At 49.3% G+C, this 25,934-nt stretch overlaps 1 protein-coding gene across 9 annotated transcripts in view; it reads right to left on the bottom strand.

Moving 5' to 3' along the window:
• Positions 1-1,281: 1,281 nt before the first annotated feature.
• DEPDC5 (DEP domain containing 5, GATOR1 subcomplex subunit) overlaps positions 1,282-25,934 on the bottom strand; it is an 84,512-nt gene continuing 59,859 nt past the window's right edge. For 6 of the 9 annotated variants that reach the window (XM_032230073.1, XM_032230076.1, XM_032230078.1 and 3 more), the window contains 16 exons: positions 24,628-24,745; positions 23,983-24,150; positions 21,822-22,041; positions 21,157-21,293; positions 19,574-19,682; positions 14,847-14,909; positions 9,152-9,297; positions 8,948-9,025; positions 8,622-8,754; positions 7,809-7,917; positions 7,057-7,281; positions 5,288-5,457; positions 4,987-5,158; positions 3,388-3,448; positions 3,034-3,116; positions 1,282-2,307 (listed from right to left, as the gene is read on the bottom strand). In XM_032230073.1, the coding sequence (XP_032085964.1) occupies positions 2,015-2,307; positions 3,034-3,116; positions 3,388-3,448; positions 4,987-5,158; positions 5,288-5,457; positions 7,057-7,281; positions 7,809-7,917; positions 8,622-8,754; positions 8,948-9,025; positions 9,152-9,297; positions 14,847-14,909; positions 19,574-19,682; positions 21,157-21,293; positions 21,822-22,041; positions 23,983-24,150; positions 24,628-24,745 (2,285 nt within the window). In that variant the 3' untranslated portion in view covers positions 1,282-2,014. The other 3 variants (XM_032230077.1, XM_032230080.1, XM_032230081.1) reach the window with 3 other exon arrangements.

The following is a 25,934-nucleotide window of genomic DNA, read 5'->3' as shown; positions in this document are numbered from 1 at the left end:
CCTCTCAGCAACCGGGGTTGGCGATGGGGGAGAGCCGCGGTCCCTGTAGACCGACAGACCGAGGCGCAGCCGCCGCCGCCGCCGCCTCCGGGCGAGCCAGGAGCGGGCCTGGGGCTCCCGTGGCTGGAAAGGCGGAGGGGGCGCTCCAAGACCCGCAAAGCCATCCCGACGCTTGGCCCGTTTTCCGGCTGCGTGGGAGACGCCGGTCAGCGGATTTGCAGGAAGTGGCCGCCAGGCTTCAGGAAGCACCGGCCCGACCTCGGCGCTGCCCGCGGGGCGCAGCAGGGGTCGCCGGCAGGGGAGAAAGCGCCCAGCGGAGCTCCTTTACCTGCCAGTGCCGGCCGGCGTGCGCAGCTGCCTCCCGGGCGCCGTGCCGGACTCGAAGCTCTCTCGTGCCCGGGTGAGCGGCCGGTGGACAGCAGCCGGGAAAGGCGGCAGCGGCCGCCAACCATTACTGGCTGCAATGGAGGCTTTTGCTCTTTCCCCCCGTGCCACGCAGCCCCGCCTCCCCTTCGACTTAGCTGGTAAGGGACGGCAGCCGCCCCGTCTCGCTCCAGAGGCGGCCTTCGGGACCCCCTTTTCTCTCCCCCGATCTTTGCTGCATTGCTTCTCAAGCAGGGCAGCTGCTTTTGCCTTGCTGGGGGCAGCGGGGGGGGGGGGCGGTGTTCTGGCACGTGCCCAGCTTCCTCTCTCTGCCTGAGGGGACCAATGTGTCCTTAGCGAGGTGGCTCCTCCAGCAAGAGATGCATGCTCTGGTGGATGGCTGATAGCGCCAGCAAGTGCCCAAAGGCCCCACTGATGCTGGTGGTGTAAAGCCAGAGGGTTTGGGGAAGGAAGGCTGCACTCCCACAGCCCCTTCGCTTGGGTAAGGGCCAATGCCCAGGCAGCTGCCCAGAGTCCCTGGAGAGAGAGATGGGCAGCATACCAATTGAAGAAGCAGGAGGCCTCCTTGGCCAAATCCCCCCACTCAGCCCTTGTGGAGACCTGCAGGTGTCCTTGCCTGCACCTCCGGCAGGCAGGACCTTCCGCTCTGCCTCCTCTTCCTCTATGCAGGGCCTGCCATGCTGGCCTTCTGTTTCACTCAGCAGCTTCTGAGCTTTGCCTGGCAAGGTGGGCACCAGCCTCCTTTGGAGGAATCCTCCTCCTGTTGGAACAAGGGCTTCTGGGGAACTGGGCTGAATCTGGGGAGGAGGAGGGCAGGCTTTGCTCCCTTCTTGAACAGGCAGGAATGTGGAGGCTAGCAAGGCTCTTCCTTCCCTTTGGGAGACACCTGGGCCCAGATTTATTTATTATGCATTTCTTTTATTTACAGTCCACCTTTATTAAATATTTACAAATAATTCATGGGGGCGAACATATCAATACTCCTCCCTCTTGTTTTCTCCACAACCACCACCACCCTGTGAGGTGGGCTGGGTTGAGAGTCACCAGTTGAAGGTCACCTAGCTGGCTCTGATTCCTAAAGCTGGACTAGAACTCCCGTCTCCTAGCAATTGGCCCAAAGTCACCCATCTGGTTTTCTTGCCTGAGACAGGACTTGAACTCCCAGACCAAAGGTGCCAGGGGGGCTTCCTTCTGCTCCTCTCTCTGGCTTCACCTCTCAGCAGGGGATCCCATCTTTCTCCTTCATCCTTTCCGGTCAAAATCTTCCTCTCTGGCTTCTTCCCACCTGGCACCTGTAAAATCTCTTTTCGACCGGGATCTCTTCAGCTGTGGCCATTTTGGCTCTTTCCCTCCTTACCTCCCTTTGAAATAGGCTGTGGGCTCCTCAGAATACAAAGAACGGAGGGAAAGGATGTTCTTTCCCATTGATTAAATTGTAAATTCCATATTTATACTGTATATATTTACATATTGATATACACATTGCATCTGCAGCCTCAGCCTTCCGCTATTTTCCGGTTTCTCAAATCTTCCTCCCTCTCAGTCTGGCCCTTGCAGGCCCTGGTTGCTCGCTCGGATGCAAAGTCTGCCATGTGGCTTTGGCTGCTGCCGGCCGAGTTTGCCTTTGTGCTCAGGGCGCGCTGGCATGCATCTTCTCCAGACAGCCCATCCAGAAGGAGATGAGCCGGCCGTCCTTGTTGCAGCAGAAGTCCATGAAGTCTTTCAGCAGCCGGTCAGCAAACTTCTCATCGCCAGTGGCGCTGGACCGCCATGTTTTGGTCAGCATGGTGTTGTAGGCCCAGTTATAGCCAATGCGCTCCTCGCAGAAGACGTTCTGGTTGGCGGAGCTGGTGGAATTGCGTCGACGGCGCTGCTGTCCGGAGAACTTCCGCTTGGAGTACGGTAGCTGGAGGAAGACTGTGCCTGAGTGGGGAGAGGAAGGTTTCCAGAATAGGAGCTTAATGCGCGGGACGTGTCCCTTGGGCCCACCTCAACCGGGGGGCGGGGCGGGGGGGCTTCTTCCAGAACAGGGGTGGAGAACCATGGCCTGTTTATGACTTGTGGACTTCAACTCCCAGAATCCCTGAGCCGGCAAGAAGCCCATAAGTCATAAAAAGGCCACGGTTCTCCAGCCCATTCTAGAAGGTGGGCTGCTACTGTGGAAGCAAAGTTTACAGCGTTCTCTGGTTTTACACAAACCAGAGCCCTGCTAGGAGCCCAGAATTCTTCCTGAGCAAAGCAGAGTTCTGAAGCAGAAGTTCAGTTTCACTTGAAGCTGGCAGGGTGGGAAGGAGCAGCGGCAAGAAGCATCACACCGGCTGGCTGGGCTTTGGACTAGCCATGGCCATCAACCAGCCAGAGGCTGGGGTGGGGCCCTCAGGGCAGCAAGAGTAGGACAGAAGCAGAGAGCCATGGCAAGCCCTTTTTCTCCTGTGCCCAGCAGCAAGAGCAGGGCAGGGCAGAGGTACGTGGGCACACAGAGAGGTGAGCTTCCAGGAAGAAGGCTCTTCTGGCTTCCTTGCTGTCTGCGGGGTCCTGGAACTGCCAGACAAGGGCTGCAGCCTCCCCTTTGGATGTATCTGTCACCTGCCCAGAAGCAATCTGATGCAGGACTCACCACCTCCACTCCAGAAGGGAAACAGAGCTCACCTGTAACATGGATATACTGGGGCTTGTTCTCTGCAGGGAAGTTGAAGGCAGAGGCCGAGTATTTATCCTGTACAAATCCAAACCTGGTGGGAACAAAGCGCAGCTCTTGTTGAGCACGTAAGGAGAGGCACGTCATGTAGGGCTAGTCCCTCCAGAGCCTGGCCTGCCCGAAGCTTCATCGCCCCACTGAAATCTCCCCATCCAATGCTGTGCTTCTTCTCTGGATTAGGAGCAGAGGAAGGAAAAGTAAAGCCCAGCCTTGCGGGGGAGGCACTGCGGACTTTCTAGCTTCCTTCTAGGCCTTGGGTCCCCCACTGCCCCTCCCTCCTGGCCAGCTGCACCTCTCCTGCTCACCTTTGTGCAATGGCCTCCTGCAGAAGGTGCATCCGGTCCCAATAGGTTTCTGGCTCAAAGCCTGCAAAGAAAACCAGGAGGGAGGTTCTGGTTGCTACCAAGATCCCAGGACTTTTGGGGCAATTCCCGTGAAGCTTTATGGAGAATCAACAACTGGGAAATGCTTGTGCGTTACCTTCTTTGATACCAAGAAAGCCCTGAGCTGGTCTCCCCAGAGCTCCAGGTGATTCAGCCTCTCCCACCCAAGTTAGTAGACAAAGTCCTTCCCTGCCCGGTCTCTGCTGCGCCACTGCTGGAATTGCCTGCCCTGGCCTAGCGGAGGAGTTGCTGGTCCCATGCTTTCTTCCCTCTTCCATTCTCTGGACTCCCCTCTCCTGCCCCTCCCTGTCAGCTCTCCTCCTCCTAAGAAGACCCATGCAAGTGTTTCTGCAGGTTCAGGTAGAGGAAGAGCTCACCTTCCAATTATGAAGGCATGGATGGCTGATTGGCTGGGGATCTGAGGGGAACATTCCACATTGGGACGGTTAGTGGACTAGGAGGAAGATCCTGTTGCATCTCTGTTTTTAACTTAGGTTAATATTGAATGTTTTTACGCCTGCTTTTGATATTGTAACAGTTACTTGATAGTGAGATAGGCAGCATATACCGTATTTTTCAGAGTATAAGACGCACCTTTTTCCCTCAAAAAAGACGCTGAAAATCTGTAAAGAATATAAGGGAATTAGGTTTATTGAAAAGAAAGAAATATTAATCGTAATTGAATATATGTTGTACAATGAAAGTGAGATATCTAGTTATATTAGACGGAAAATCTGTAATTGTATATGTAATTGAGAATATGGATGCAAAAACACTTGTAACCAAATGACATGCTGTATGTAATGGATGAGAAATTTTTTTATGTTGTTTTTTACGTTTAAAAATAAAAAAAATTGCAAAAAAAAAGAAGAAGCTGAAAATCTGGACGTATTTTTTGTCTCCCGAAACCCCGCCCCTTTTACCAAAATGGCCATGCTAGCTCCTGGGGGCTGGGGAGGGCAGAAATGAGTGAAAAATTGGCTGGTTTTTGCTCGTTTTTGTCCCCTCCTAGCCCCCAGGAGCACTCTATAAGCCTCCTAAAGGCTATGCATGCTTTCCCCCCCCCCCCCCCCAAAAACGGGCCTGTTTTTGTGAAAAATGGGCCATTTTTGGAGTCTGCAGAGTGCAAAAGCTTTTTTAAAAAATTTGCCTCTTCAAAATCTTGGTGCATTTTAAACTCTGAAAAATACGGTACATTTCATAAATAAACAGACAGGCAGAGTTGCCACCAGGCATAGTTTTCATGCTTTCACATTTGCTGTAAGTGCTTGGGAGCTTCAGAGAAGGGAGGTTCAAAGGTTGCCCTGAGAAAGGTGGTGGTGGTGGTGGTGATTGACGGGGGCAATTAGTTATCCGCTTCTTGGCGCCTGGATTTCAGACCCCACCTGACTCTCCTGCAATGACTCAGTTTCCTTTTGGAATATAGCTGGTTCCAAGAGTTTTGCTTTCTTGGGAGAGCAGTTGAGGCAGATCCTTACCCCTGGCATGAAAAGCAACCGTCCCCCCCGTTCCCCCGCTCACCATCAAAGAGGTGCTCGCTGCCCTCTTTCAGCAGACAGCTGATGCTGAGTGGGATGAACAGCTGGGCTCGAAGGGGATCTCCGTACAAGTAACTGGGCAGCGCAAACGGCCCCTCCAGGACTGGGACCAGCAGGAACCCACAGGAAGTGGCTTTGCGATGCCAGCCTTGGACCTGTGGACACAGGGGAGGGCGATGGGAAAACCGGGCTCAAATGAGGACCAGACACATCCTTGGAAACCCGCAGATCCGCCAGAGGCCGTTCTGACCCCTCCCCCAGGATGCCCATCTGCCAGAGCTCACCATCTCAAAGAGAACAGCTGCCGTCACCGCCATCCAGTGCAGCTTGATCTCAAAGGCGGCACTGAGGGAGAAGTTGCCGTGGTAGTAACAGCTGCACCACTCCAGCCGGTCCGTGCGGTTGTTGATGTCCACGTCCAAGGTCACTGTCCGCTGTTCGGGCACTGTGGCAGCTGCCCGGAGAGGAGCCGAAGAACATAAGGGAAGGGAGGAAGGGCAAATGGGACAGATCAGCCTCTGGGCAGCCTGCTCACCCGTAAGCTGTACAGGAAGCAGGACCAGCCCTTATTCCAGGCGTTTAATCCTGGGTGCTCCAGAGACTCTGCAGTCCTGTTATTTTGGGTGCCCCCAGGTGGCACCTCCAATGCTGTGACCCAGGTGGAATAAGGAAATGAGCCAAGAGCCTGCATTTGTTGCTGCAGCTAATGGTTGAATTTTCCTTAATCAGCCACTCACTGGCCTCTTTAATTCCCTTCAGAATGGAAGGCAAACATTTTGGCTGACTTGGGTCACTCCAGGGTGTCCTCCCCACTGCCACTTTCGGTTACTTTTTCAGTTTAGAGGAAGTTGGGGCAGAAACCTGCCAGGAGTTTAGGAAATGCACCTGGGGTGACTGGGGGGAAACTAGGCCAGAGCCCCCCTGGTCCTGCTGTGTCACCTCTGCTGCCCTCTGAAGAGCTTCTCCACAGCAATGTCAGAGGGCAGGTAGTTAAACAACCTGAAGACCTGGCCTAGGCCTGTGCAGGCTCTCTTCCATGGCTCCAGGTGCCCTCCCTTTTCAACGCCCCACCTCCCAAGAGTGGAACTCCATCCCACTCTTAAGGCCAAGGCCAAAGACCCAGGCCCAGTTCTCCTCAGCTGCCCTCTCAAGCCAAAGGAGAAGATTGGCTTCCACAGAAGAGAATCTTCGTACTTCAGGGTTGAACTGTGGGGTCCTTGGTGCTCTCTGAGCTTGGCTTTTCTTGCAGACATTTCACGACCCATCTAGGTAACATCATCAGTACCGAAGGAAATGGAGTTAATGGAGAGGAGGAGGAGGAGGATTAGGGGGAGGGAGGCATTGGTGCTCTCTGAGCTTGGTAGTTTTCTTCCAGATGTTTCATGACCCAACCAGGGAACATTATCAGTGCTAAATGGGAATGGGGTTTGCTCTCTGGGACTGACTAGCACTGATGATATTACCTAGTTGGGTCATGAAACATCTGCAAGAAAACCACCAAGCAACCAACAATATTGGATTTGTCCTAATGCTGTTGATCCTTGTTACCGGATTTCTGTCATCCTGTAGTTTTCACCTTTTATATTTAACTTTATTTTCAGGGTTATTTTATTCTCCCTTAATTTTTTTTTCACCTGCTGGCCTTTGAACATATTTTCTATTACATAAATATATGAGAACATAGCAGGGAAGGACATTCCCAGATACCTGAGATTAACTTTCTCAGGTGATTTTGGTTCAGCAATACCCATCATGGCCTAAAGCAGGAATCTCCAAATTTGGCAACTTTAAAACATATGGACTTCAGCTCCCAGAATTCCCTCGCCAGCTTTACTGGCGGGGAAATTCTGGGAATTGAAGTCCACAAATCTTTAAAGTTGTGAAGGTTGGAGAACCCTGGCTTAAACGCTCTAACACGGGAGTCAATGCAACATTTCCAGATCACTCTCTTCCTCCCCCATCTTCCTGGCCAGGTCTCACCTAGCTTGGAGGAACAGAAAACCCACATTTGGAACCATCTAGAACCCCCACCCACCCTCTGCGCTCCAGTTACCCAGTAACGCCGCCGCCTGGCTCCGTCCTCCAAAGCTGCGGCTGAAGGAGCTGTGCCTGCTGGCGTAGGAGGCTGGGCGGCTGGGCAGCCATGGCAGGAGGAAGGCTGGGATGTCCGAATGAAGGAGCTCTTCTGCCACAAAGGCCACCTCAAACCACTTGCGCTGGAAGGCGGAGAACTCGTCCTTGGCTGCCGTGTGCCACAGGGAGGGCTGCTGGATGCCCCCTGCAGAAGAGGGGGAGAGATGCTCCGTTGGGGCAGGGCCTGGGGAAGGTCCCACAGGAGATGGCGGGGAGGAACTTTCTCCCTGCTCAGGTATCAGTCTGGGGTGCAACCTCCAGCAGAGCCTTTTGCTCAAAGAGAAAAGTCGGGGGAAGTCTCGCGGGGAGACAGCTGACCTCTTGCCCCTTGGGCAGAGGAATGCCAGGGTGGGGCGGGGGTCTCTCAAGGTTAGAGCCATCTGTCCCCCTCCCCAATCCAGAAGCTTCTCTCCCAAGATAGAAGGTTGAATGGTGCCTCCTGGGGCTCCTTCTGAGCAGGGGAGGGTGAGGAGAGGAGGAGAGACCGTGATCAACCCATCGTGCTGTTCTCCCCCCCCCCCCCCCCGCAGAAAGGCTCTTTGATGCAGGGAAGTTTTCATTGCTTTTCCACAGGCCTCTTTTGTGTCGCCCGTTTGCTCTCTAGCAGTCCAAGGAGGCAGCCCAGGGCCCCTGGAGGGGACATAGGTGGCCCCAAACCACCCGGAACCTGACCTCGCTCTTGCTCCTTGTCTTCCACCATCTTGTAGAAGTAAAACCCATAAATAAAAGTGCGAAGTGCCTCTCCGGAAGCGTGGATGATCAGCTGCTCCTCCAGCATTTTCTAGAGAGAAGGTAAAACGAAGAGTGGCTTCAGCTGGAAGGACAGCCAGCAGACATGCAGGCAAAAGGGCGGGGGAGGGGAATCCTGGTCCACAGAATCTGTTCATCTCCAACTGTCTACAGCAGGGGGGGTCAAACTATTTCATTGAGGGTTGCATCAAGGTTGTGTTTGACTTCGGGGGGGGGCATACCCAGCTCAACGTCACTCGTATCGGGGATGCCTGTGGTGGCCCAAGCTCTCTGCCAGTGAAATCGGGCTCCCTGGCTCCATTTTCAGCTGGGAAGGCCTCCTGCAACCCTCTGCCAGCAAAAATGGAGCTTGAGGGGACTGCCCGTGGCCCTCCTGAGCTCCATTTTCACTGGCAGAGACACCGTGGGCCGGTCCACGAGCCAGATCTAAGCACACACACACCCCGGACCAGATCCGGCCCCCGGGCCTTGAGTTTGATACCCCTGGTCTACAGGGAGAGGTAGGCAGGAATTCCCAAGGGAGGAAAGGGACCCTGTTCCAGGACGAAGGACAGGTGGAACTTTCTCTAATTGTCCCCAAGGCTGCCTGAAGCCCCCAGATTCTGCCAGGAAGCCCTCCTCCTTCCCTCCCCCCTGGGCTCCTGAAGCGATGCCCAGTCTTCCTTAAGGCAGAAGGGAGGAATCCCATCCAGGCTGCAGAGAGAGAACGCCAGAGGGCTGCCAAGAGCTCCTCACCTGCATGATGTCGATGGCCATGGCCTGCGTCTGCACTCCTTCCACCATGTTCACCAGCCAGTGCACGACTTCTGCGCTGATGAAGCAGGAGGGGGAGAGGCCTTTCTGCTCTGAGAGCAGCTGGATCCCTGTGCTGAGAGCCAAGCAAGATCCAGGTAAAGGACGCCCAGAGTCTTCTCACCTGTCCCCAACCTTTGCCTCTCTTCCCCCCCCCCCCCACGGCCCTGTGATGCCTGCCTCGAGATTCCCACGAGGAGGGAAATGGCTGGACTCCACTTGCCACACCCTCTTTCACAAAGGGGCTGCCAGGGGCGGAGGAAACCTACGTGGGGTGTTTCATAGCTTCAAGTATTTCCAGCAAAGTAGAGGAAGACGTCAGGGAAGTGGCAGAGGACGGCTGGGAGCTGCAGAATCGAAAGAAAAGATGCCCTCAGCTGGGAAAGGACTGCAGGACAGCCACAAAGGCAGGAGACATCCATTCAAGGACAGCTCTCAGATCTTCACTCAAAGCCCCGCCTGGCCCTTCTTACCTGTTTTCCACAGGACCAGAGGTGGCCGAGGTCTGGTCTCCTCCGTGGAGAGCGCTGGCTTGAATGTTGCTACGATCTGCAGGCGGGGGTGGGTTGACAGCAGTGCTGCTTTCCAGGACTCCTGGGACAGACTGGTCGACAGAGACCTGGGGGAAGGGAAGCAGTGGCCACCACGGAGGTCATCGGCCTGAAAGCACCCGATAAAGCCCTGCAGGCGCTCAGAGGAACTCTGAGCTGGCCCCGAGTGTATATTCTTGGGAGTTTCAGGTGTATCCTCCCAAGCATCAAAAGGCTTCAATAATGAAAACATCCATCATGAAAATGAGAATTGGTCCGGCGTTCAGGAGTAGTGAAGGCAGATACATAATCTAGGTGACCTGGAAAATCAGCCGAAAATCAGCTGGGTCTAGAAAGGCCAGCCTCCCTTTGACCTGAAGCAACATCTGGAGGAAGAACCCATGAGAAAACAGCCACCTATCAAGGATAACCTCTCCAACTGCCAGTTCTGTGCTAGGAAAAGAAGATTCTCCTGTGGGTTAAATTAGTATGGTTCCAATTCTTTGGCCACGCCTCCTGTTCCTCCTTAAGGGCAGCTTTTTTAACTCGGTCTGGCCCAGTCAGGATGAATTTAAGTGAACTCGAGCTGTTGTTTTTTTTTAATGAAAATTTTGAAAAACAAACTTTTACAAATATTTACTTCCCTCCCCCCCAACCTCCCCCCCCCCCGACTTCCCAGAACCTACAGGGTATAAATCTTTAACAAAAACATTCTAAAATAAGCTTAAAAAGAAAAAAAGTTAATAACATCTTTCACTTGAGCTTTAACTCCTCCTTGCTAGGCTAGCTCTAAACAATTTATATCATTCCTAGTTTCTTTAGTCATAAGCTATCTGAAATTTCTTAGTCCCGTATTTGAGTATAATCAATCCATTTTTTCCACTCCAGTTTATATCTCTCGTTTGAATGTCCTTAAGATATGCAGATATTTTAGCCATCTCAGCTAGGTTTGTTACTTTCAATGTCCATTCTTGAATAGTGGGCAAATCTTCCTTCTTCTAATATTGTGCCACCAACAGTCTAGCTGCGGTTATTAAATGCAAAATCAGGTTAATCTCTACAACTGTACAATCAGTAATTATAACTAACAAAAATAACTGAGCGGTAAACTTTATCCTTTTTTAAAGAACATTTTGCCTAATCCACCATATTTTTATCCAAAATGCTTTAACCTTTTTGCAAGTCCACCATATATGAAAGTAAGTAGCATCAGCACAGTCACATCCCCAGCATTTAGGTTGTAAATTCGGATACATAGAAGCCAATTTTTTAGGATCTAAATGCCATCTATAAAACATCTTATAAAAGTTTTCTCTCAAATTTTGGGCTTGTGTAAATTTTACATTTCTTACCCAAATTTTTTCCCATGTATCCAACATTATTGGTTCTTCAAAATTTTGAGCCCACTTTATCATACAGTCTTTAACTAGTTCTGTTTCCGAATCCATTTCTATTAATACATTATATAATCTCTTTATATGCATTGGACTTCGATCTCTAATTTGTTTGAGTAAATTATCCTCGACTTGCATAAAGCCGACTTTTTGATCTATTTTCCATCTGGCTTGTAACTGCCCATACTGAAACCATGATTGAATTGCCTTTTCTTCTTTTAGTACATTCAAAGGTTTTAACTGTAATACACCATTTTCTAAGGTAAGAAGCTGTATGTAATTACATCCTGTTTTTCTACTATATTTATATTTTCTATTACGTGTCTAGGAATTGCCCACATGGGTATCTTATTCCATAATTCGTATTGATATTTTTTCCAGACCCGCAGTAGAGCATTCCTTAAAATATGACTTTTAAAGTTCTTATCCACCTTTTTGTTATATAGCAAATAAGCATGCCATCCATATACCAAATCATGCCCTTCAATATTAAGTATTCTGTCATCTGTTACGTTAATCCAATCACTAATTACCAATAAAACTACAGTTTCATAATATAGTTTTAAATTGGGTAATTTCAAGCCTCCTCTCTCACGCACGTCTTGCATTATTTTTAGTTTTATTCTTGGCTTCTTTCCTGCCCATACAAATTTATTAATGCCCTTCTGCCATTCTAGCAAATTCACATCTTTTTTAAGTATTGGTATCATTTGAAAAAGAAATAAAAATTTAGGTAGAATATTCATTTCCACAGCTGCTATTATTCCCAGCAACGATAATTGTAATTTCTCCCAATTTTTCATCTCTGTCTGTATGCTATGCCATAGTGGTTCATAATTATACTTATATAGCTTCCCATTTGAGGTTGAACTCGAGCTGTTTTTATGTAATTCGGCTTGGACTCTCTAAATTGAGCACACAGATTTATTGTTTTAACTTGTTATTTTACTTGTGTGTATTTTTCTCCCTTTCCCCCATTTTTTGATGCATCGGATCAAGCTATGAGGTGAGAGAGCAAGGAGTGAGCTGTTGGGGGGGGGATGCTTGCCTCCATTCCTTGACTAGCTGAGAGGTTGCTGCGGGCGTCTGGCGCCGCGAACAGCTTACCCTGCTTCCGATTTTAAAGAGCCGGCTTTTCCCCTTTTTGCGGCTGACATGGCTGTGGCCGCCATTTTGGAACACCCCCCCCTCCCTGCGTGTAGTGGCCAATCATAAGACTGCCTGCGCTGCTCAACTCCTGGGAGGATTGCCGCCGGGTAGTGTGTGGGCATTGTCCGGGTCGCTGGCAGCGCTGCTACCACCCAAGCCTTAATTTTTGTTTCTGGGCAGGCGCGCTGTTTTGGCTACCAAGTGGTCATTCTCCAGGTCCTCCACTACCAACTACTGCGCAGCCTCTGCCTCCCACAGTGACGCTGGTAACAGAGAAAGCAAAACCACGCAGCTGGGAGCTGAGGTTTGGAAACAAGGCGTGCTTGGCTACCGTTTCCCAGCGAGAACGCTTTCCTCCCTCTTGGCTGCTGTGAGAGGGCCCCAGCCAGCAGATCCACCTGAGCCTGCAGAGATGCCTAACGCCGCATCGGAGCAGCCTGGGCCTTCAGGACACGGTAGCTCTGGCCCGCCCGGGGGCAGCACCCGGGGCAAGGCCCAAGGGAGGAGCAGGATGGCAGGAAAGGGCAAGGCCTCAGGGGAAGCAGCCCCAAACGCCCAGCACCAGGGCAGATCTGCTTGGCTTTAGGAAGAGAGGGATCCCTCCCCCGTTAATCACCCAGACCCCCTGCACGTATTGGAGGAGGAGGGCGAGGACCTAGATTTGTCCCCTGACAACTCAGTGGTGGGCCCCAGCTCTCCAGGCCATTCTTTTCAGTCTGAGGCAGGCTCCCCTCCCGAGTCTCCTCCCAGGCTTTGAGGCCCAGAGCCTTCTTTCACCCCTCCTCAGGCTAGGCATCGCTCCAGGAAGGACAGGGGCATCGTGCTTTCTTCTGAAGTGCAGGAGTGATTGTACGTGCCATTTCACAGGGCATAGCTGAAGTATTTCAGCGCAAAGATAGCCAATCAGAAGGCGGGCACAGGAAGGACTCTGGGCCCTTCACGCGCAGGGTGAGGCACCCATCCTTGGAATCTTCTGCCATTAGCGAGGTTTCTGTAGGGTATGAGCAGGATTAGGATGATCAGGAACTGTCTGAGGATGAAGATCTCCCCCCAGACACCCCTGCATTCTCGGGGTTATTCAAACCCACTACAGTTAAGTCCATTTTGCACAAGGCAAAGACCACCAGGACAGGGAACCCCGGAGCGGCCGCTCCTAGTCCCAGGGACAGCATGTTCAAAAAGCAGGCTCTGGCCCAGGATCTTGTCCCTCTGTTTGAACTGTTTATGGACACGGTGCAACGCCAATAGTCCCAGCCAGATTTCCTAACCCTAACCCTAGCCGCTCCAAGCGGATGGGATAAGAGACTCTATTCAGTGGAGGCAAATTTGGAAGATGTCCTCAAATTACTCCCTGTAGATCCTCCAGTGGCCTCCTTGACATCTACTTCGGTTCATCCAGCTGATCTTATGGAGGGTCTCAAGGCAGAGGATAGGAAGGCAGAAAAGGCTTGCCACAAAACACACCAAGCGGTAGCCTGGGCCATTAAGGCCTCTACTTCTGCCTCCTTTTTTAATAGGGCTTTCAACCTTTGGTTGAAAGACCTGCAGTCTAAATTGCCTGTGGAGGACACTTGTCTCCATCAGGACATAAATAAGATTATTGCAGCATCTCAGTATTCGGCTGAGGTAAGCCAATGGTCATTCTTTCCAGCATCTATGAATGAATACTGAGGAATCTTTACCTCTTTTTACTGGAAATGGTTAATTCCTGTGCTAGGTCCTAATCTTCCACAAACTATTGACCTGTCCTGTTTTAGTTAGAAGCAATCCCAATTTATGCCAGGGAGAAATTGCTCAACGTACAATTTGTTTACTTGCCCATAAAAGAAATCTTAGCCCCTCTGCCCCATTTTCTATTTTTGCCTTTCTATCAAGTAACACCTGAAGAGCTGAAAGGGGAGCCAGAGGAGCTTCGGTTCTTTCCTGGGCCCAGGTGTCCTTTCAGAGAAGGCTGCTGGTACAGGTTCCCCAGCCGCTGGAAGCAGAAGGTCAGGAGGCAATCAGAGGTGGCCCTGCCCTGAATTCATTGCAATGGTCTCACCTACCCACCACCCCCTCAAGTCCTCCTCTGCAGAATAAGCAACAGCACAACTAACCTGAACTGGTTCTTGAGCAGAGTTTTCTCAACCGTGGCAAACTGCGGACTTCAACTCCCCAAATTCCTCATGTTAAAGTCAACACATCTTCAAATTGCTACAGTTGAGAAATTCCTTCCTCCACTGCCAGCACCCTCACCTGGGCCTGGATCTGCCCAGCCAAACCTCAAGACAGCAGTGCAAGCCAACTGGGGCGGAATGTCTCCAACATCTGGAGCAGAGGCCACTACCCATGGGCCAGCCCCTCCTCTCTAATTTACAGCCCTTTGACCCAACCATGGTATTCAGCTCTCAATCCGGTCGGTATCAGAGCCATGTAGTCATTCTGGCTAGGCAGAACAGCCCGAGTTTGGGTTGGGGGAATCGGAAGAGGGGGGCTGTGATGTGTAAGCGCCTTTTGCTCTAATGGGGAATTCAGGTCTTCCAAACATCAAGGCCACCATAAATCAAGTTGCCAAGAACTTCTGTTCTCTGCTCCTTTGCACAAGCTGAAGGCCGAGGGTGGTCCAGCTCCCATAGACTTTTCTCCTGTCTCTACAGGAAAAAGGGCCAAGAGCTTTCGGCCTGGTTGCTTTCTAAAGAAAACCACAGTCCAGGGATGGAAAGGGCACCAAAAAGGGCAGGCAAACAGCATTTTCCTCCTCAACCAAACCACATCCTTGTAACTCGTGCAGACTCTGTAATGGTACTGGGGAAGACCTTGGAAAAACAGGGCAAAGAGATTTTGCTTAGGGAACAATCAGATAAGAGAGGAAACAGCCCTCAGCTGCACAGTGGGTGGAGAAAGGCTCAGAAGGGCCTGTCCAAGGTTTCTTGGAGATGGTGAGAGATTTGTACTCTCAGACTTGCAAGATTCTGTTACAATGAAATAGAATCAGTTCCTCTGGTCGTGTTTCTTGTTGTCTTCCTGGAAGGCTGACGGACTTGGCCTTCCCCAGGGAGGAATGTGGACATTGGGTAGCATTGCCACAAAGAGTATTCGACCTGTCAAAAACTGACCTGTGTGTGGAAGAGAGATGCTGCGCGGGGGCTTCGAACAAATTCCATAAAGAAGGTCCCATCCTGAAGAACCAGGAAACAGCAAAGGCAGCAACAGAAACGGAGGGGGGGGGAGAGACATGTTGTGCAGATCTGTTATTCCAAGTGGAAGGGTAATAGGGCACGAAAACTGCAGCAGGCTGTGGGGAGGGGCCACGAGGTGAAAGGAGGAAGCATTCAGAGCATGCACAAAGGAGAGCCGAGCCTTCTGCTCCCACCCAGGCTGCCATGAGAAGCTGGATCAGGTGTGGTCTCTTCCACAGTTTGCATTCCCAAGGTAACAATTTGGGGCACTTCAGATCAATGTATTTCTTTCGCCAGGACAACAGAGCGTGGAGAATGGAGCAGAGCGACTGCTGCTCTGGGCTCCTGCGGCTGAGAGGCTGAAGCAGCAGGTGCAAAGAAAGGTAGGCATCTCTTTCATGCTACCAGTTATTTATTTGTTTGTTTCTTTAGAATTAGAATTAGAATTAGAATAAGTTTATTTATAGGCCGCCCTTTTCCCTGAGGGGACTCAGGGCGGCTAACAACTTATATGGGAGGGGATACATACAATAACATATGACATAACACGTAATTAAAAGAATAAACAACATTCATTCAGCATTCGGGTGGGGGCGAATTATAATCTTTACCCCCAGGCCTGACGGGATAGCCAGCTCTTGAGGGCTGTGCGGAAGGTCTGAAGGGTGGTGAGGGTACGAATCTCCACGGGGAGATCGTTCCAAAGGGTCGGAGCTGCTACTGAAAAGGCTCTCCTCCGCGTAGTGGCCAGCCGGCACTGGCTGGCGGATGGCACTCGGAGGAGGCCTAATCTGTGAGATCTTATAGGTCTCGAGGAGGTTTAAAACTTTTATATAGCTGCCCATCTTTTAGCCAATCAAAGGGCACTTCCAATCAAAGGTTTAAAAATATATAAGGTGATTTTATATATTTTTACCCCAGACTAACACCGATCACATCTGCCAACCCGCATTGGACCAGCGTGGCAGATCTATTCCTTCCACATGCTGATACAACTTTAAAAAACGGCCCTCATTCCCCGGAGGCCCTAGAGCAGGGGTGTGAAACTCACGGCCCACAGGCCGGATGCATCCCATGCTGGCCACGCACACCCCCAGTTTAGCGAATTTGAAGTCACAATACATCATGTGACAACAATGTGATGCCGTGAGTTTCACACCCCTGCCCTAAAGCAACTACCATGGCAGAAGTAAGACCTGCCCAAAGGTAGAGGATGCTAAGAATCCCTGAGTTAAATCAAAGTCTTTGGACTTTGGACATAGGAATGGTCAACATTTGAACAATGAAAACGGATGCTCCTCTAGAACTTCTGTTTGAACTCAACAATATGCATTGGGATATCACTGGATTATGACAAAAAAAGTGAAAATTGAGTTGAACTTGATAGGTTTGGGCATTTCCTCTACACCAGAGGTACTGAAGAGGGAGAATATGGCGGATTTAGTTTTCTCATCAACCAAAAGCTGAAATATTCTATAGTAAAATTTAAAAGTCTATTGGAGTAGTCCAATGTATCATTCAATTGAATGAACAATACATGTTTCAAATCATCCACGATTACGCACCAACAGTAAGCTATAGTGATGATGAGGTCGAAGAGTTTTACAACAATGTGTCTCGCCTTCAAGACAAAAAAAATGGCGATGCAAACTACTAATGGGTGACTTTAATGCAGGACTGGGAAGAACAATATCTGGAGAAAAAGCAACTGACCTGTATGGAATTGGTGAATGTGATAATAGAGGCGACGGCCTAGTAGAGTCTGATGAAGGACAGGAACTTTGTATCATAAACTCATTTTACAAGAAAAAAGCTAGCAGAAAGTGGACGTGGAAAAGTCCATCTGGGTACAGAAGCAAAATTGACTACATTGTGTCAAGTGATAAAACCATATTTTATAATTGTACTGTTATCAATTGTTTTAATGTTGGAAGTGACCATAGAATGGTACGAACTAAAGTGATGATAGACTGTGAAAAGAACATATGAAAATGATAAAGACGTCACCAAAAAACAAAAATAGAGTGATAAACTGTTAGAGGAGCTGTTTTGAGATTATCAAACCACTTTGCTCTATTGCAAGATTTGGAAGAGATTTTTTGACAAATTGTCAAAAACATCCTTGAATCTGGTACATCTATAGCACCACTGGAAAAACACTTTGTGCAGTCAAAAATCTCTGATGAAACGACCGTGTTACGGATGAAATGCTGTAACATGGGATGCCAATTAGCCTTCATGATCTTAAAGTGGAAATCAACATAGAACGAGGAGTATGATAAGGAGACTTATCACCTATCCTTTTCTCAGCCTGCCTTGAAGAAGGATTTAGCAAACTAGACTGGGCAAAATATGGAATAAAAATCAATTTAAATCGCTTAAATCATTTGCAGATGATGTTATTCTCTTCTCACGAGACCCAGAAGAGCTGCAAAGACACCTACAAGGGCTGCAACGAAGCAGGAGAACCATTTGGCTTAAAAATAAAGCCTGAAAAAGAGCCAGGTTATGTTTAATAAATTCATCAAATAGTGGATTTTTTTTTATATCTGGAGAAGAACTAGAAGTAGTAGACCACTAAATACTCTTTGTCCAACAGATCTCAATGGAAGGTGATACAATACAATAAAGGAAATTAAATGGCATGTTAAATGTGATTGGCAGGCATTCGGCAACCTAATATAATTTTCAAGAACAACCTCCCTCCCTGTATGTCTGAAGAGAAAGGTTTTTGATCAGTGTGTGCTACCTGCTCCAACACATTCCGGTGAAACATGGGCGTTCACCTCACAACTGATGCAAAAGCTACAAGTGATGCAAAGAACCTCGCAGTCGCTAATGCCATCAACAAACAGCCTTAGCCTTGATAAGGGGATCCGCTGCTCCAACAACAAACCCAGCACGACACGGCGGCAGCTGACAGCTTGGAAACGGAGGCTGCTGACAGTCAATTCTGCGGCCAAAGCCCAGAAACCGCAAACAAGCTGAATGGCTAACGGAGCGGTGAAGCCTCCATGGAACACAGCCAGGTGCCGAAACGGCAACAAAAAGGCTGGAGAGAAGAACTCGTGGGTCCAATCTCCTCAGAAGCCGTTAGGACCAGGGAATAAATCCCACCCAAAAAACCTCAGCACCAAGCACCTAATTTATCAATTTAGAATAGCCAATAAAGCGAATTACAACTTATTACCAATTAATCCTACTTGCAACTAATAAATCTGTCGGAGAGATCACCAGACACAACCAGTCCAAAGGAAACGGACTGAGTCTAAGCTGGGGAGGCTAGCATGGAGGTCGGGACTTGTCAATTGGTAGACCCAGTCCTATTGGATACTGGCTGGAATACCCATGTCTGGATGATGTCTCCACCTACTGGGAGAAGAACCTCGGAAAGAGACAAGCTCGGCATCACAAGACAAGATATAAAGAGCTGCACGTGGATTAGAGAACAAACGAAAGTATACGAGATCATCAAAAGAGTAAAAGAATGGAAACAGAAATGGGTTGGTCACAGAGCAAGAAGAACTGAGGGCAGGTGGACCAAGGCGGTCATAGATCAAAAGCGTCCATGAAAGAGACCTAAAACAAGATGGATTAAGGACATCAGCAAGTATCAAGGGCTCAACTGGCCAAAGAAAGCTCAGGGCCATATTGGTTGGAAACATGTGGAAGAGGCCTTTCTTCATCCTGCAGTGGATGGACAATGTCTAGAATGAGGATGAGGATGAAAGTGATTTTAAAAACTATAAAACACAACCAGTTCAAACATAAAACAAAAACCTGGTGCCAATCTGTGCTAATGTACCATCATCCAATCTTCTCCCAAACCTTGACAGAAAAGCTGGCTCAGCTGCCCTGCAGGAGGCCGTCTCTCTGCTGCCCATTTTACAGATGGGGATGACCAGCTGAGAGTCAGAGCAGAAATGGAAGTCCTGGCCCTGCCACACCACTCAAAGTCCAACCTCTTGAAATGCCCGCTAGCTCCAACTGTCTCAGGGGGGCAGGAACCTCTCCAAGGTCTCACTTAGTGCCCAAGAGAGTTTAGCTGAATGACTGGGACATTCAAAGCAGGTGGAAAAGCAGATGCGTTGCAGAATGCAGCTTGCAGCTGGCCAGCTACAATAGATTCCAAGCATTGGAACTGAACCTGGAGGTTGCAAAGCCCTGGCTGGGCCAGCATTCACATCCCAAGTCTGAACCCAACCAGGAGGGGCTGGAATATCAGGGTTGTATTTTGCCAAAGGGAGCCATCTTGCAACTGGGGCTGAGCCCCCAGCGGTGAGCCAAAACTATCAAAACAGGCATGCAACGCAAAAGCTGCACTGTGGGTCAAGCATTTCAACACACACACACACATACACGTTTTCACCTTGGAAGAATGCAAGGACCTCCTCAGCTCAACAGCCCAAACATTGAAAGACTCGCTAACTGTGAGGCTCAGTGCTCCTCAACCTTGGCCACTTTTAAGATGGGTGGACTTTGATTCCGAAAATTCCTCAGCCACCGTACGGCCTCTTTCACATATACCTCGTCCACCTGATCTGGTGTCAAGACTCTTATCTCCGATTGGTGACCCTGTCAGTGGTTAAAAGAGGGCACATGCAAGCCTCGTGCACGGAGCCCCATGCAGGAGTGTGTCATTGCGCTGAAGCTTCCGTCCTCACCTTCCGTGGACTGTCCATGTAGGTGGGTGTCATGGCGATGCTGCCCGTCTCCGCTGGCTGAACAGAGGTCTTCCCAGCAAGGACTGTGGCTTGTTGTTCCCCCAATATCCTAGAAACAAGCCAAAGAAGTTCCTGAAAATCTCTCAGCCTTCACTGTAGAAGAAACGTTCATTTAGTGACTGTTTCAAGTTATAACAGCACTGAAAAAAGTGGCATGACCATTTTTCACACTTATGATCCTTCTGGCATCCCCATGGTCACATGATTTTCAGATGCTTGATGACTGGTTCATATTTACGACAGTCGCAGTCCTGGGGTCATATGATTATTTTGGGGTGAACTTCTGACAAGCACAGTCAGTGGGGAAGCCAAATTTACTTAAGAATCATGTTAATTTAACAACTGCAGTGATTCACTTAACAGGTGTGGCCAGAAAAATTGTAAAATGGGGCAAAACTCACTTAACAAATGTCTCACTTAGCAACATAAATTCTGGGCTCAATTGTGGTTGTAAATTAAGGACTACCTGAATACATATTTTTGCATTTTTTTATTCTTTTAACACTGTAAGTCACCCAGTCTTCTTGTGATAAGATGGGTGGCAAACAAATTAATTAATTAATTAAACAAACAAACAAATAAAATGCCTCATACAAAATTGGACCCATATGATTATTTCAAAAGTAAAAGTGAGCATTTTAAGGGCAGTCACTTATGCACCGGGTCATCTCTTGGTTGGATTACTGCAATGTGGTCTACCTGGGGCTACCCTTGAAGAATATTCAGAAGTTACAGCTGGCATAAAAGACAGCACTGTGGAGAGATCTGGAGGCCCCTTGGGTGACACATGCAACACTGCTGTTGCACGAGCTGCACTGTTGCCTATTTGTTTCTTGATCCCCTTCAAGGTGTTAGTCATTACTCCTAATTCTGGGAGTTGAAATCCACAGGTCGTAAAGGGTTTTTTGCTATTCAAACTTTGATGATATGAAAGGCCCTGTGTCATCCTTGCTATCTATGATGCAGATGTCAACTTCGAACCGAACCTGGCAGCAGCCATTTTCCTCAGTGGCCACCCAGAGGGGAAGGGAGGTTGGAATGCCTTACTAGACACAACAGAGAGCTTTCTCTTGAGGACCAAGGTCATCTCTACTGGCAACAGATGAGGTTGGGGAAGAAGTGCCCAATTGGCCAAATTGACACTTGGGGATGGAGTTGTCTCATAGTTTGGTTGTACTGAAACCGCGCCCCACAGGAGGATAAGAAGGATCCTAGTCTCAGGGATCAGATTTGCTTGGGCTCCTTAGTCGGAGCCTTGACACAAGATTTGACTTGTGTCAGATTATTGAGGCATGAAAAGGGTGGAAGACTCCAGAGAGAGTTAACAAGTGTGCATACATGAAGTAGATCCTATGCACTCAGAGGTTCTTCCAGAGGGATCCAACTCACTGATTGGCTGAACCACTTCCGTGCCGGACAGATATGAAGCATGCAGGTTCCTAAACTGAGAAACTGGGATGGGTGGATGCATATATGGAGAGAGTGACACAATCCCGTGCAGGTGTGCTTCTCCGGGAACTCACCTCTGGCTGGCCTCCATCTCCAAGAGAGCCGAGAGTGCCGAGGTCCCCTTCTTGGCCAGCGGAGGCGGCCCTGGAGGTTCCAGAGAGGGGGCAGGAAGGGGACTGGTGATCTGCAGGCCTTTCATTACAGGACCTTTCTGGACAGGAGGAAGACAACAAAGAGTCAGCGAGAGGAGGGAAAGAGAAGAGATTCTCATGGGGACCTGAAAGGGGGGTGGGTCAGTTTTAGGACAGCCTTGAATTTTCCCAAAGGACTCTGGAAATGTTTTGGGAGCTTTCTGCCTTTTATCTATGATGGACAGCAGCTCCAACAACAGAGAGAATTTGTTCCATCCCTTTCTTGAAAGCAGAGGTGCAGGCATTGCACAATCTTCCAAGGACGGTCATCTGAACTAGATGGTTTTTATTGTGTTGAGTTGATGAGACACGGGAAGATTCAGCAGGAAACAAATCTGACAGGTAAATGAAATCTTACTTTCTTCACTTGGGAGGAGGAGACCTTTTCATCCTCCTTTTCTTAAAAAAAAAACTCCATTGGCCAATAGGATGAGACACCCTTGTGCTCCTTCTACAATGGAATCCCAGCCCAGTTCTGTTCTGCAACCAGAGGTCGAGTGGGGAACCCCAAGCCCCTCGAAGCTCCCGGACGGAGTGCCCTGACTTACCCGGATGATCCGGTCTGAACGGTGCCGCCTGCGGATGCGGTTCAGCCCTTCCACAAAGCGAATGAAGCCGTCCAAAAGCTGCCACTCCTCTTCGTCGGAGCGAGCCTGGCTGCCATAGATGTCACAGTGGGCTTCGCCTTCCATGATGCGCTTGGTGGCGCTGATGCAGGCCGGCAGGAGCAGGAAACGTGTCCGCCAGAATTTGAGCGACTCAATCAGGCTGCGTGGAGAGAAAGCGGCAGCCATGGGGGGGCGAGATCAAATCAGTGGTTTCCTCCATGGGGCTATCACAGGCTGTCATTGGACACAGACGTTTCCCAGTGACGGTTTCAAAAGCTCTCTTGTCCCCGCAACCTTCAGTTTAAACCTTTAAATATTAAAAGCCTGGAAGGAAGAGAGGCCCTTCCCCACTGGGCCATCTGGAAGGATAAGTGTCCAAAACAGGGTTTTTCTTCTGCCCCAAAATGATAAGAGGTATGAGCATTGAATTGCCAGGAGGGTCGTTTATTAAATCTATTCCATATCTTGAAATATTAAGAGATACAGATCAGGAAAGTCATATTTGTATTAAAAGTCATAATGCAGGATTCAATCGCCGGGACCAAAAGTTTCTTCTTCCAGGTTTTTGGGCTCGTGCTGGAGCCCATCATCAGGGAAGCACTCTCTCTAGAATAGTTAGATATTTCCCTCCAGACATTTTGGAGAGAGAGAATTTCCCTGATGATGGTTTCCCAAAAGCTTGGAAGAAGAAAAAACCTTTGGCCCCGATGACCGACTCAGACTGGATCCTGCAACTTTTATCCTGGGACTTGTATGTTTGTCTTCATTCATGTAAAAAAATAACAACCAAAATGCAAAAAGGGATTTGCAGATGGCAAGTCATGGAATCTATTACAGCAGCACGTTTATCGCTGCAGGGGAAAAGAAAGCCACGCCTTGGACATCCTTCCTCATCTTTCCTCTCCCCAGGCCCTGAATCCAGTTCCAGGGAATCGGTGGACATCTGAGCTTCCAGCCTCTGGTTTCCCACACAGGAGCAATAAGCCTAAAGAGAAAGTCCAGAGCATCTTTTCTTACTGGGCAACTGCAAATGTCTCCTATTAATACTGAAATGACTTCCATTTTTTTTCCTCCAGGTTTTTTTTGGAACGCTTTGGCTCATTTTGAAAAATAGAGACCCAGGTGAAAGATCTTTCAAGATCCTGCACAGCGATGCTCCCCTCCTCTCATTCCCCATGGCCTTTCATCAACCTCTTTTAACTCCCTTCTCTACATTCTCCCTTAACCTCTGACACACCCAGGAGCAAACACAAGGTGTTGCTCCAGGTCAGACGCTTCGTCCTCCTGGCCCAATACTGCTAAAGGCATCCTGGGTGCTTTCTGGGCTTGGATGTTTTCTTGCAGACATTTCATTTCCCAAAGTAGTCAACATCATCAGTGCTACCACTAGCTCTGATCACTAGCACTAACTAGCTAGCATCACTAGTTCTGATGATGTTACCTAGTTTGGGTAACAAAAGAAAACAACCAGGCTGAGAGAGCACCAAGGGCCCCTCATTTCAATCCTGAGCTACAAATATTCTCTACATATCTTGCTATCCCTCCCGCTGCAAGGGTTGTTCCCTGATTTAGAGATGGCACTTCCCACATGTCAGAATCCGGGAGATCGCTAATTGAAACAGAGCCTTATCCTTCTAGCTGAGACTACAGGACCCTCTGAATTTGGGTTAACGGAGAATGCACATTGCTGATGCAGCTGTGATTATTATTAATTCCAAATTCTCTGTGAAATGCAAGAACGATGAGCAAAAACCTTATTTCTCCCTCATGTTCTGTAATGCACTGTGTGGGTGACCTTGGGAGACGAGGGGAAGAGAAGCTGCCTACGAAGCAACCAGGCAAGAGAGACAGGAGTCCCTAGGGGCTTAAACGGACAGAGAAAGAAACTTAAAAAGGATCCGCACGAATGGATCAAGCAGTTAGAAGTGGTTTGTATCTTCAGAGTTGTAGTTTTAGTCAATGAGTCTTACAATAAACCAGCATTATTTCAGTTAGACTGGCCATCCTACCTTTGGGACCCCTCACAAGGGCATCCTTTTAAAGAACCAGGTGCTTCCTATGCACTATTTAAAGAGTTGGGGAACCAAGGCCCTCTGCTTACCTGAAATCCTCCGAACCAGCCGAGCAGATGTACTGATCCAGGTAATTCCACTTATATTCCTCTAACCTCTCGTGGGAGAAGTCCACCCAGCAAGAGACAAACTCGGAGTCTGAGTGGGAAGGACACAGGCTGTAAGTGTAATTGATCTGGGTAGATTCATACGGGTACCTAAAGGGAACAAAAACATGAAAGCAAGCCTTTTCAAGTCAGATGCCACGAGGGGAGGTCTCTTAACATAAAAGTAGCTGATTAGGCAATGCCTTTCACCGACTTTCCTACTCTCATGCACAAGACCGTGAAACCTGATGACCCCTGCTAATTATGAATGGCCCGCTGACTTCCCCAGGGAATATAAAGCCGACGGGTGAGGCTACCGGATGCATTGTCTGTGTTAGGGTGAAGAGCAAGGGCTCTGACAGGCTTTCAGGATTCTTTTCCAACGCTCTAAAACAGATGCCTCCAATGTTGGCAAATTTGAGGCTTGTGGACTTCAACTCCCAGAATTCCTCGGTCAGCCATGCTGGAAGTTGAAGTCCACAAAATTGCCAAGAATGGAGGCCCTGCCCTAAAGAACAATGAAGACCCTGCAAGACTTCCAGTGGCTCCCATTGCCTAATCAAAGAGTGGACAGGAACAGATACTCACTTTGGTAGATACCGAGTGACCGTGATGATTTTGTCCTTCAGGGTCACTTTATGGAAGGTCCGGCCCATGCTCAGCCAGTACTGGTCATCCTCCTCAGGTCGATTGCGTGACACAAGACCTGGGCGGAGAAAAAAGATTACTTAGAACGACCGTTGACTTACCTGAACGGTCCTTCTATGTGCGCTGCGAGGGGAATCCAAGCATGGGTTTGATTGATTTGATTTGATTTGTTCGGTTTGTATGCCGCCCTATTCCCGAGAGACTCAGGGCGGCTAACAATCAAAAAGGGAAGAGGGGTACAAAATGAAAATAAAAAATAAGAAGACAAACACATTTTAAAAGCAGCAACAGTCATACCCTTCGAATGGGGCTGAAAGATTTAGCAGCCCCAGGCCTGCCGGGTTAACTTTGTCCATTAGCCTAGAGACTGAGTTATGTAAATGTTGACCACGCCTCCTCTGACTGGATGGGTTAGTTTGTACGAAGTCAGCAAGTTAACGATGTGTAGCAATGTCAATGATGGCCGTAGCCAAAAACAAGCCTTAATAGTCACGTCCAGAGTAAGTCAAGTCATTAAGCAGAGCAAGGTCAGTCCTCGAGTCAGAGTCTTGAGGTAGCCCTGGGCAGCCGAAGCTGCGGGCAGGTTTGGATTCCCCTCGCAGCGCACATAGAAGGACTGTTCAGATAAGTCAATGGTCGTTCTCCTGTGCGCTGCTTGGGGAATCCAAGCATGGGACATGCCAAAGCAATTAAGTGCCAGGGTGGGAGCTAGGCTGGTCAGGGTGCCCCGGAGAAGAAATCACCCTTTGCAACACTCGCCGCCCAAAGGAAGCCTCAGCCGAGGCAAACACATCAACCTTGTAATGTCGAATAAATGGTGATGGCGGCGACCAGGTAGCCGCCCTGCAAATCTCCTCCACTGAGGGCTTGCGTAGCCCAGGCCGCTGTGGTAGCTGCACTCCTGGTAGAATGAGGAGTAATGCGCCTGGGAACCGGCCGGGATTAGCTGTCATAAGCAAGAGCGATGCACACCTTTAATCATCGGCCGATGATATGGGAAGACACCTTCTCTCCCATGGATGATGGTTGAAAGGATACAAAGGACGCAGTGCGCTTCACATAGCGCCAAAGAGTCCTGCGCACATCCAGGTGGTGCCACTGGCGTTCCTACGGATGGGAAGTGCGGGGGCAGAAGTCCTGGAGGACGAGCTCCTGAGCCCTGTGGAATAACGTGTTGATTTTTGGGAGGAAGGTCAGGAAGGACGACTCTGTTGGGATGGAATATGCAGAGATCCGCGCGAACTGAA

Source organism: Thamnophis elegans, chromosome 13 (assembly GCF_009769535.1).
Source record: "Thamnophis elegans isolate rThaEle1 chromosome 13, rThaEle1.pri, whole genome shotgun sequence".
In the NCBI taxonomy this organism is placed as follows: domain Eukaryota; kingdom Metazoa; phylum Chordata; class Lepidosauria; order Squamata; family Colubridae; genus Thamnophis; species Thamnophis elegans.
The sequence above is the reverse complement of the archived record's forward strand: the minus strand, read 5'-3'. Positions and strand labels throughout refer to the sequence as shown.